General features: G+C 43.0%; 1 protein-coding gene across 6 annotated transcripts in view; it reads left to right on the top strand.

The window, feature by feature from the left end:
• Positions 1-9,951, top strand: part of clip2 (CAP-GLY domain containing linker protein 2) — a 31,572-nt gene extending 21,621 nt beyond the window's left edge. For 2 of the 6 annotated variants that reach the window (XM_035179393.2, XM_035179396.2), the window contains 9 exons: positions 1,272-1,703; positions 2,418-2,993; positions 3,087-3,144; positions 3,384-3,467; positions 4,206-4,362; positions 7,108-7,267; positions 8,411-8,599; positions 8,784-8,847; positions 8,945-9,951. In XM_035179393.2, the coding sequence (XP_035035284.2) occupies positions 1,272-1,703; positions 2,418-2,993; positions 3,087-3,144; positions 3,384-3,467; positions 4,206-4,362; positions 7,108-7,267; positions 8,411-8,599; positions 8,784-8,847; positions 8,945-8,985 (1,761 nt within the window). In that variant the 3' untranslated portion in view covers positions 8,986-9,951. Of the gene's footprint in view, positions 1-214; positions 266-1,271; positions 1,704-2,417; positions 2,994-3,086; positions 3,145-3,383; positions 3,468-4,205; positions 4,363-7,107; positions 7,268-8,410; positions 8,600-8,783; positions 8,848-8,944 lie in introns of all 6 variants that reach the window. The other 4 variants (XM_035179395.2, XM_035179398.2, XM_035179397.2 and 1 more) reach the window with 3 other exon arrangements.
• The last annotated feature ends 2,247 nt before the right edge of the window (positions 9,952-12,198 follow it).

The following is a 12,198-nucleotide window of genomic DNA, read 5'->3' as shown; positions in this document are numbered from 1 at the left end:
ACGGTAATGCACGTTTACAATCAGCGGAGGAGTGCGGGGGGGGGCGAAGGACGTCCTCTAACGATACGCAATCCTGCACTTCAGAGCAAAATGCCTCCTCAATAACAGACACTGGTTTCACTAAATCAAAGCCCAACGAGCCCGCGCTTTTCAATTTTGCAGCCATCATGAGCGATAACAAAGCACTTTGAGTAAGGTCTGCTTCTGCCAACAGGGACGAGGCTCTCACGCTGCAGCAGCCTTGAGGTTGGGTAAGAGAACCAAGGTGAAAAACAGATTTGATCTTGTTCTGGCTTTGATCCGCCCGCCGAGCTATTCTCAATTCTCGACTTCGAATCGACTTCTGCTGTCACGGACATTAACCTCGCATAGATCCTCTCCGACTCTCTCACTCCTGTGTGCTGTGCTGTAATCTGAATGCTGTTCGGTTCTGCGTCTCTGATACGCATCGAGCAGCAACTCGGAGGTCTGCTGGATTGTTTTCCCAGATGGTTGGAAGTAACATCTGTGCACCGTGCAGCAGGTCCTCCTCCTTAATCTCTTCTTTTATTATTTTGATTGGATTTGAGTGTGTGCAGGATGTTTGCAGATGTGTGTGTCTGTGTGTGTCTGTCGGTGTGCGTGTGTGTGTGTCTGTGTGTGTGTGTGCAGTGTCACCATGCGGAGGTTTGCTGTGAGCTTTATTATATTTGCTTGGCTGCTTCTAGATGATCAGAGAATGGCTGTGCTCTCCTCTCATCTTCCACGTCTGTGCACAAACACTGAGCCGCTCAAATATTTGGACAGAGACACGTTGATCCTTTGGCTCCTCGGATTCGTCAGTTCGGATGAAAACGATACAGTGACTTTAAATAAGTCTGTTACCTGCTAGATTAGCGAGACTGGATTTGAAAGTTCACATGATTGATTCTGTTGTTATAGAAGTACAACAAAATGAATCATAGCGACAGTCTTTAGATGAAACTCAAATTCAATTATGTGTCCTGTTTAAGTATTTAATATTTAGTTTATTTCAAATATAACAATTTAAGATATATCTTCTCATGTGTTAGTCTTTATGTTGTCTCGTATCTAAGGAGTTCAACAGGAAGCCAGAGTCAAAGTGTCGCTGTCCACTTATGTTTGTGTTGTTTCCTCCACTGAATGCACTGGATTGTCTTCAGTCCTTGCGACGACCTTCAGATTGTTTCCTGTTTGATTTTCCTTTTTTTTCTTTAAACCTGATTTTCTGCTGTCACCTTTTTCTTTGGAATGACGCCGTTCTGTTGCAGGTTCTCCCGCTGTGCAGTGACGGATGTTCCTCTCTTTGTCATCAGCAAACCACCGTGGAGGAGCAGAGTCGCATCATGCAGCTGGAGGAGGAGCTCACCCTCAGGAGAGCGGACATCAAGAACCTCCAGGCCCAACTGGGAGGGGGGTGCGACTCCAGCTCGCAGCAGCCCGGCGACGGCGACGCCACCGCCGGCTCCGACGCCCAGCCTGAGACCGCCCTCCTGCGCCAGCAGCTGCTGTCGGCCGGCCGCGAGCACCACAAGGAGAGCAGCGAGCTGAAGGAGAAGTATCAGACGGAGTTAGCAGCCAGCCAGCAGGAGGTGGACTCCCTGAAGACGGTGGTGCAGAAACACATCCAGGAGATTAGTGAGCTGAAGCAGAAAGTCCAACTGGCCAACAAGGAGAACGTGGACATGATGGACACCTGGAAGGTATTCTGCTGCGTTTACCTCCGTCAAATACAAACAACAGCAGGAGGCTTCTTTCTGTGAATGAGTCATGGACGTGTGTTCGCTGACCTGCCAAGATGTTTGAAATGCAGAACTCAGTTAGAGCTCAGACGTTCACCGAGGCCCAACGGCCCATTTAGGAAACTGATTTAAACTCACTGGGTCCAGATTTATATTTGGATCAGCACCAAATTACACAAAATCAATGAGATGCATTAACATAAGATCTCATACAATAACAAAATAGACCATAAGATACAATATGATCACATAAGATCAGATAATATACGATTAGATAAGACACAATAACATCAGATATTAGTTCCACATCGCGGAGGTTTTGCCATATATCACTTTTTAGGAAAATAGAAGCATCAGTAAAAACCTAATAAACAAGTAAAAAATACAATTTAACATAAGAAAATATAAACACTATATAATATATGTGTCGTGTAAACAGGATAAATAGACTGAAAATTGGATTGCACATAAAAAATGTTGAAATATTGAAATGAGGGATTCAAAGTGTCCAACAAAACTTGGCTTCCAGTAAAGAAAAGTCCAGACATTTTTTTTACTTTGACCAAGGAAACGTAAACAATAATAGATTGTAAACAAAATGTTTAATCAGAATTATTGTGTTTTCCTTATATTCATCCAGTTCAGCGACATAATCCTCCTCATTTCCCTCCGCAGACCAAATTTGACTCTCTAGTGAGCGACCACCATCGATCTGTGGACGAGCTGAAGGCCTCGCTGAGCAGCAGCCACGACGGTCCCGAAGGTCAAGAGCAGGACGCCCAGGAGCTGCGAGCCGTCCTGGAGAGCCTGAAGATGGAGCACCAGCTGGAGACGGAGAATCTCAAGGCCAAGCACAAGATCGAAGCTGCGATCCTGACCAAGGAACGCGAGGACCTCTGCACTCGTCTGCAGGAGGCCAAGGAGCAGCTGGCGGAGGGCAGCCACACGTGGAGGGCGGAGGCGGAGGCTAAAAGCGGGAAGCAGGCGGTGGAGGAGGCGACCGACAAGCTCGTGAAAGCGGAGCAGAGGCTGGCGGAGATGGAGACGCTTCAGAAGGAGCAGGGCAGGAGCACGGAGGAGCTGAGAGGGAGACTGGAGCTGTCGGAGAAGAAGATGACGGATTATCAGGCTCTGCAGAAAGCTCAGGCCGAGAGCCAGGTGGAGATCCAGAAGCTGGAGGAGAACCTGAGGGTGACGGCGAACCAGCTCCAGGCCATCCAGGCCGACCGCTACACCCCCCGTGACGCTAACGTGAGTCGCCGAAGCCAGAAATCCAACCTGCATAGTTTGGAATAAAGTCTTTGTTTGAATTCCGGTTCAACTCTCCTCATCTTCCTTTTTCAGGTGATAGAAGATAATGAAATCTCAGATGAGAAGATGAAGCTGAAGCAGAATATCGAAGGTATCACAGTCCTTTTATGTTTACAAGCTGCTGATCATAATGTGTATTTATACATGTGAGCGTTGCAGTGAAATGCATTTTTCTGAATTCTATAATTTAAAGGAATAATGTGACATTTTGGAAAGTATTCATATTCCAATTTTATATTCACAATAAACCTGTATAACCCTCAAGAGGAAGGAAACACTGGAAAACATCATCAGTCTCCTTCACAGTCTTGTTTTCTCCTTTTTCCTCAGAAACAATGGAGAAGTTGTCTAAAAGGGAAAAAGAAGTCACTACTCTCACTTCCCAGGTCGAAGGCCTCAAGTCGCAGATGGGAGGTAAATGTCCTTTTTCCAGAACGTGTCCACGAGCGTCTGTGACCTTTTCCAAACTGTGACGTCGGATGTTCTCGTGCATGTTTTACGTTGAGATGTGAATCTCTTCAGAGGGATTCTGTCTTTTCTCACAGTGTTTTTGGTTTATTTTTAAACCGTGTTTTTCTTACAGTGTTGAGGTGAAGCGTGATATTCGGTTGAAGCTTTTCCTACCCATCAGGCAGTTTGAATTTTAAACAGACACGTTCATTAGTGGGTATTAGTGTTCCTCTCTTTGTACCTGTGCGTAGCGCCCGTACGTGTGGTGACTGCAGGCGTCACTTTACTCTCCGCCGTGTCCCGCCGAGTTCCCCGCACAGACGTTCGTCTTCATCTTCGCCTTCTGCGTTCTTTTAGTGTCACAGAGAAAACCTGTCAGCCGGCTGTCGTCGGCAAAGTAAAAGATCCTCCACATCAAAGGGACTCAAAACGAGCTCAGATCGTCAAACCGACTTTGAAGAGCGGAGGGCGAACAAGACGTACGACGTGTGATACGAGTGAAGAAGAGTTGTTTGAGTTAACTTCATTTGTTTTTCATAAAGTGAAGTTTCAGTGTTCAGATAATTTAAGTTTTACAAACAGTCGACTTCATCTGCAACGTTCAAGAACCTTCGGAAATAAATATATTAACACAAACCCTTAAAAAATGTCCTTAAAAATGCGTAAAAATCCACCGTTGTGTTATTTCCCTCTCGCCTCCAGCGCTGGAGGGAAAAGTTCGGACGGGGGAGAAGAAGCTCGACGCCCTGGCGAGGGAGAAGATCCGCGTGGAGGCCGAGCTGGAGTCCATCACCAAGAAGTCCCATGATGCCTCTGGGCAGCTGGTCAGCATCAGCCAGGACCTGCTGAAGAAAGAGAGGTGAGGTCACAAGGTCACGTCGACTTTACAATCTGCCGCGGCGCCTTTCGGATCATGGAAGTCCGTGCACGACGTGATGAACAATAATCCATCATATTATCAATTTGGTAATGGACACATTCTGGGAACCCGCGGGCGCTCTTTGGATTTTTATTGCACATGTTGTCAACCTGGACAATATTGTTTGAATCATGCTGTTTAATTCCCTAATGTTTCATCTCGTTAAAGTCGATGTTGGGGGGTCAGCTTCTCAAGGAGCTTGAACATCAGCAGGAACATGAGCTTCAGTTATATTTAAAAACGAGGCACTGAGGAGCCGTCAGGACACGTTTTCATTCTGTTTACAGGCTTTACAGTAAAAACACAGTAAAAAGTAATTAAAGTAAGTATTAATAGTAAGTACTTAGCATTCCTCGTGATAGTATATTAAAGACATGTCAGAAGAATATCATTAATATGCTGTTGAGTATACATTTAGGCCTTAATGATATGATAGATTAAAATCTAGGTATTGTCATATCATGAGTCGCTTTGGGAATATTCAAAATAAATATAATATTACATTATCGATTATATTCAAGAGTATAAAGTGTGTTGAGCTCAGTGAAGATTATTAAACCTCAGGAGAGACGACATGGACACAGTATCTAGGAACATTCACACAGTCTCTGTGAATAATAATAATATGATGACAAGACACTTCCACTTGTTGGAAGCGAAACTCAACGTTAACATATTATCAACAATTTGAAATGTTATGGCAAATGTTAAAGATGGTATTTGCCTTTTTACACAGTTATTTAGCTTTTTTGAAATTCGTTCAGAGTCATGTTTTGGACGTTCATCCCACGTTCGCTCTTATTTTAGCTGCTCAGGGAATTATAGGTATTTTTATGAGCTAAGTTTCCACTCTGCTCACCAGCTCGTTGCTCAGTATCTGTCCTTTGGCTCTGGTGAGGTAACATGTGACGAGGGCTTTCACTGGGTCAGGAGAGGAAACAGAAATAAATCAGCTAAACGACTCTGAGAGGAGCTGTAGGGTCTGGTGATGATGATGATCTGTGGATTCGTGACATGGTCGGTATAAAGATATTGATCGGTGCAGCTTTATGATGAGTTTGACGAGTAGGATGAGTATGATGAGTATCCAGTCCTCCTCAACCCTGGAATATGGAATATGGAGCGATGGATGGCGGTGGCGAGGATGAACTGAATGTTTCTCCTCAGATTTCCATCAGAAGATGAGGATATTTGTCAGCTTTGCACATATAACGCTTGTTTTTTTTCGACGTTACCACCACACTGATGTGAAACTAGAGGTCTGACTCTCTGGGTCTCGTCCTCTTGAGGGAAAACGATGAAGACCTGTTTGTCACTGACTGAATTCGTTGTCTCTGGCTCACGTTTCAACGTCACAGCTTCATGTTTGTTGCTCAAACACTTCCAGGATATATGCAATAAAACTCTGATAAGTTTGTTTAAGCAGCCGAGTGCAAACAGAAAAGTCACAGCATCCTCGTAGAGCTGCAGCTTCCTTGTTTAAGTCCGAACATGCTCACGTTCAGACAAAGCATTTCTCCACAGTGCCGTATTAACTCAGATTGGCCTAATTGTATTACATTATTGGCCAACTTACATTACACCGCTCCTGCATTATTGATGGTGATGATGTTAGTAAAAGCTGCGAGGCACTAAAAGTAAGTGCCGCTGGCTGCAGCAGAACATCTCTGTGCATCATAACTGCAGCGATTACGATGCACGCTATAAAAGTATATTCCATCCATTGAAAGATTCAGTGGCCGACTCGCTCTGAGTTATTGTTATTGGATGAAATGATCATTTGGTTTTTTCGTAATGCCACTGATGTTATTTCAGTCCGTGACATGAGTCCAGGAAAAGGAGCGAGCGCATCGCCTCAGTAAAGAATACGTTGAACATGGTTACACGTTTTTTATCTCATAAATTCTGTTAGATAATTCGTGAAAGACGATAACCAGGAAGTCACCGTCGAATATGACACGTCACAGAAAGAAAAACATCCCAAAATGTAATTTCATGTTTGAGGCAGTGTCGGAAAAAAAGTGAGGAAGAGGTTAAAATAAAATCTCTTGTCATTGCTTCAATAATCAATTTTATTGATTGATTTTTTTTCTGACCACGTGGGGGCAGCAGAGCTGCAAGCTATAAGCATGACGCTGACACATGATCTCCTCATTAACGTGATTGATGCGTTAAAGTGACACATCCTGCTTCCCTTTCTTTTTAATGCAAACCCATTTGATGCATTATTCATATAAAAACATCCATTAGAGCAGCTTGAATATATGTTCAGCATGAAGACAAATGTATATATGTGTGTATATATATATATATATATGTGTGTGTATATATATGTGTAACTTGCTGCAGGTCAAAAATCTGCCCTGTGTATATGTAGTTGATGTGAAACTGCACAGCTTGACTCTAGGAAGGAGGCGTCCGTCCACCCTCACATGTACAGAGAGCGAAGCCGCCTCCACGCTCCCCTCTGGCCAGACAGGCCGACATGTTATTCTTATAATGGGCTGCAGAGCTTTTGAATAATAATGACCTTTGTGCAAGGTCTCAGCTCATGTGTTCCTCATAAAATAGCAGAGTTTCACTGCTTCTCTGCAGCGAGTCAGAGACACCCACAGAAAATGGCTTTGTGTTTCTTTTTCTCAGCAAACACTCAAGGTTTGTTCTCTGCTCTCGTTCTCCCACCAGGAGCCTGAATGAGCTGAGGGTGCTGCTCCTGGAGTCGCACCGCCACTCGCGGGACATGGAGAAGGACCTGAACCGAGATCTGCACAAGGCCGAGTGGAAGGTGAAGGAGCAGAAACTCCAGGACGACATCGGGACGCTGCGAGAAAAACTCCTCCTGCTGGTAAAGATTAGAACAGAGAACTGCTGCATCGCTAATCTAACTCTTTATTTGAGGTTTATCAACCCCGACAGTTCATCATCACAGATTATAGAGACATTTATTCCTTATTAATCCACTTTCAAGCTGTTTCATTGTCACTTATTCCTCAGAAAGTCGAGTTTAACAAGCAAAACAGGTTTAAACTGACCCTCAGAGACAGGTTCTGGTCATAATGTGTCTGCTAATGAGCTTATTGGTCGTTCTACTAGGAAATGAATAGATATATTAATAGATTCTAGTTTTTAAAGTAAAAATTCAGGCTTAGCATCTTTTCTACGATGCTCCAGTTATTCTGTTCTTTCTATAAATCTGGAATATGTTTGACTGGAGTTGATGCCGGAGGTGAACGTGCACAGACCTTTCGTCCCTTTTAAGGGTTAAGTTGCAGGATCCTACATTTTCCCATTAAAGCGTCTGTTTTTAGACTCCTTCCCCCCCGAGGCAAACAACCACATCATTCAAACTCCACAGCAATAAATTAAAAATGCAATTAATTTCACTACAAATGAAAAATGCTATAGCTGAGATAACCCTGTGACATCACCAGGGAGTGATTGAGAGCTACAGAAAACATGAAATGTTCATCGTACAGAATATGTTTACGTTCACATGACAAACATGTTGCTTTTACTTTATAAAAACTTATCAAAGGCATTAAATTGTTCACATAAAATATATTTATATCCATGTTCCAATCAATAAACCAGATTCAAGATGTTAACAATGTGTAGTAACAAAAGTTATACACTAATAGAACAAGGAATGGATATTATATAATATGTGGATAATTATCTGTGGTTTATTGGTGAGTACATATAATAATTGCTACACAATAATGCCTCAGTTTAATTATGCAGGTTTCTAATTGGTGGAAATGGGTGATATCAACATTAGTGTTAAGATGAAGGAGCAACACAATGTAAACAAGCAGCATTAACTGAATATATGACTAATTAAATTAATATTCAGGTCTGTGTTCATACAGAGTTCAGTGAATATATGAATAATGTAAAATCATATATTTCCCAGATGTTACTCACATGTATATCTTAGTGTGAATAAATGATTTAACGGCAGATTTTTGAATTGTGACCTTTTCTCCAGAGTCGGGAACGAGCTTCACCCGACCACCGGCGCTACTCCATGCTGGACCCCTCGGTTCTGGACTCGGAGGTGAACCGTCTGCGCCAGCGGCTGCTCGGCACCGAGGACGCCCTGAGGAACGCCATGGACCACAACCAGCAGGTGGACCAGCTGGTGCAGGCCATGCGCAGGCATCCGGACAAAAGCCCGGTAAAGCTGCAGGGAAACTTTTAGCAGAGAAAAACAAAACTAGAATTGGGTAAAAGAATGTGGTACGATAGAAGTGTTTTGATTCAAAGGAAGCTACTGTAGTTAAATATCCTCTCATCTGACTTTCTGTGAATAAAGCAGATCCTTTAAATCCTGTAATGATCTAATATTTTGTTTCTTTCAGGCACATGGCGCCAATTCAGCCAACGGGATTCATCATCACGAGTCAGGCAGCACTCGAGATGTTGGTATTAGTTTGTTGTTTTGTCCTTTTACCACGTTTAACATCATGATATTATTAAAAACCAGTCGGTATTAACAGGTTTGAACTTTGTGCCTTCGCAGGATCAACACTGATCCAAGCAGCAGAGACGAAGCTGAACTGAGACGTGCGGAGGTTCGTCCGAAAAAAAAAAGGAAAAGTCGTCCAACATTTTCTCTCCTGATCCCCGCGACGGACGCCTGAGCAACATTTCAGTTGACAGTTACAAACCAAAACAGCAAATCTCTATCTCCAGTGAATTTATGTGTCGTTGCAGAAAGCACCTATTAGCCAATCCAGAAGGCCGCTTAAAGTTCTATACAATATAACCAGGAAACGGACGAGACGAGGACGTGGAGAGATATTCCGCCATTCGGCAACTTCTGATGATTTACAGTTAGAAAGTTTTAAATCCACAAGTTGCCAGGGACATTTGACAATTCAGAAAACAAGACGGCTGACGGACAACGATGTGAGGACTTGGGTCTCAGTTGCTTTGTTTGTTTTATTTATTTTGCGTTTTTGCTCCTCGGCTCTGTAATAATCATCCGTACTGTGGGCGAGCCGCCTCGGCCGCTGACGCCGACTCCATATCTGACGAGAGGACTGGAAGCAAAGTCTGTTCCAGCGTCCACTCTCCTGTTTTAGTGCTAATATGAAGGTGACCTGTATTATTGGAAGTATTAAAAACTAAAACTTCACCCGAATGTTTTTAAATCTAAGAGACAAACAAGGCAGTTTTGGAAAAATTGGCTTTAAAGCAACTTTTATTTCATCCTTGGTTGTGATGAGTTTGAATCTCCGACTGTAAATAAAGACGGACGACGTGACGGCTCCCCGCAGCCGACTTGACTTTTTTTTTTGTGTTGTCCATGTCCCATTTGTTAACGTGGAGGAGGTGGGGTGTATGACCTATACTGCAGCCAGCAGGGGGCGATCATGAGGATCTGGCTTCACTTTGAGGGAGCTGTCATGTCGTCCATCTTTGTTTTGATGATGATCCAGCTTTAAGATCTTTGTACACCAAGCCCGTACGTTTTGTCTTTTAATCCGCCAGCCAATAAAAATCCTCACGCACAGAAACCTTGAACACTGAGTCCGATGTGTTTTATTTCTCTATTTGTTCTAAATAAAAAATTAACGCTGGGTTCATCCGATCCTGAGAAGCCGTCAGGAACAAGGCGATGGCTTTCAGGACGTCGGTGTCCAGTTCGCTACGAGACCAACATTAAAAAGAAGGAAACTAAATTCTGTGAAACCTGTTCCCAAAACGGGTGAAAGTTTCGGAGTCGTTCCGTGAAAACGTGCGACAAATTTCAGACAAAAAATAAGAATTTGGTGAGCAAAGACCTTTAGAGCTGATGCCAAATTGTCTTATACATTAGATATAATGTAATTATGGACTATGATGTTAGAACCAATCCTCTCTTCAGGTGGAACCAGAAGCTGTGTCTCAATTCAGGGGGCTGCATCCTTCAGAGGTCACGGTCTACCCGGCCCACGGAGACGCCCCCCCTCAGGGGCCGAACTGAAGGGAGACGTTGGACAGGACGAGGTTTTTAATGCCCCTTGGTTTTTTTAAACACCTGTAGCATTCGGTTGAAGCCTGATACTCGAGCCTTGGGCGTCATGCCGGCCCCATTACCTCTTCGTCACTGAAGAGCAGTTAATCCTCGTCTTCAAATGCAGCCTCCGAACGCTGCAGCCTCTGAATTGAGACGCAGACAATGTCTCACCGTTTGCAACATCTGTGTAACGACTGGTTCCTGATGTTGCTGAACCCCGGGAAACCTGCTGAATCCAGCTCTTCACAGACTGAATATAATGAATCATTCCAGATGTTTTTCTTTCATTCAGTAAAAACTGTTCCGTTACAACCTGCCAGTAATGATGAGCTAGTTTAATGTTCAGTCCATCCATGCAGTAGTATTAAAAAACTGCAGTATATGATATGATTGTTATATTAAATGAATCACACCGTCCCTGGTTTTACTTTTGTAAAGTTTTCTAAAAGGCTGTCAAACAATCGACTCCCCCCCCCACCAGGTTGATAACATCTGCATTTCCTTATCAACATTTATAGAGTTTATTCTGCAAGTCTTCCAAATATTGCTTCATCCGTTTGTTGACAGAGCGAGGAGGCGGTGTTTGCCGTGGGTCAAAGGTCACAGGAGACACAACAGAGAGGTGAGCGGAGCAGGAAGCGTCTCCTGAGTAAAACACACACGAGGCCGGACGCTGGTTAACTCCAGATAAAACCCACCTGACTTTTCCATTGGATATTGTACACGGCCTTTTCGGCTGCAGGGTTCGTACCCTTTGGATTATTGCTGCAATGGTTTCGGAGATTGAGTCATTAAATATTAACAGTGTGGTCAAGGGGCTGCTGGTGTTTTATTTCACACTCGTTCGTACTTTTGTCTCCTCTGTGTGTGTTTTTTGGGTGGATTGGGATCTTTGTCTGCAGAGCTGATTCAAAGCAGCGTCAGATTTCACACCACTAAGACGTTGGCGGTTTGAGGAATTCATTCCACACACCCACCCACACACACACACACACACACACACACACACACACACACACACACACACACACTGTGAGCTTACACCATCTCTGTTTTATACATCATACACTCGTCTAGTGGAAATATTTGGTCTTAAAATGAAATGATCTGAACCACAGCAGGAGGTGATAATTCCTTTAAGTGAGAACGGGGCCGAGTTAATTAATGGTGGAGACTGAATATCCAGACGCTGCATAATTATTTAAAGTCTCTGGATTTATTCCCTCCAGATTTATATTCTTTTATTTATTATCAGTTTTGGTGTCATGGATAAATACGTAATTGCTGATTTAATAAGATGCCCCTTTAAATTTAATGTGTGTCGTGGGCACAGTTATTGGTTTTACTATTAGCGACACACATTTTATCTTGAATAATCCGTTTTTTTAAGTGTCTTTTCTTGGGTTTTTCACGGTTTACATGAAAACGATCATGCAGCTCTCCTGTATGACTGATATCAAATCAAAAATACACCTTTCATAAGATATAACATAAAATAGAAAACCTAACTTGCACAACAGAACAAAGGAATTAGGGTTGTACAAAGAGAAAACTGGTGAAAAATTAAATAAGTGAAACAGAAAATTGGATTATACAAATGGTCACACAGTTGTAATGTATCCTATCCAACATTCCCAGGTTTTTAAAAACTCATCATAAAAAAGTGATTCTTTCCAATCTATAGATTTCATAAATATTGTCAATCCAGTAAACATTAGGTCTTTTTGGTTCTAAAAACTCGTTCTGGAAACAAGAATGTGAAATAAATGTCC

Source organism: Hippoglossus stenolepis, chromosome 15, assembly GCF_022539355.2.
Source record: "Hippoglossus stenolepis isolate QCI-W04-F060 chromosome 15, HSTE1.2, whole genome shotgun sequence".
Classification (NCBI taxonomy): domain Eukaryota; kingdom Metazoa; phylum Chordata; class Actinopteri; order Pleuronectiformes; family Pleuronectidae; genus Hippoglossus; species Hippoglossus stenolepis.
This window is presented reverse-complemented; position numbering and strand designations above follow the sequence as displayed.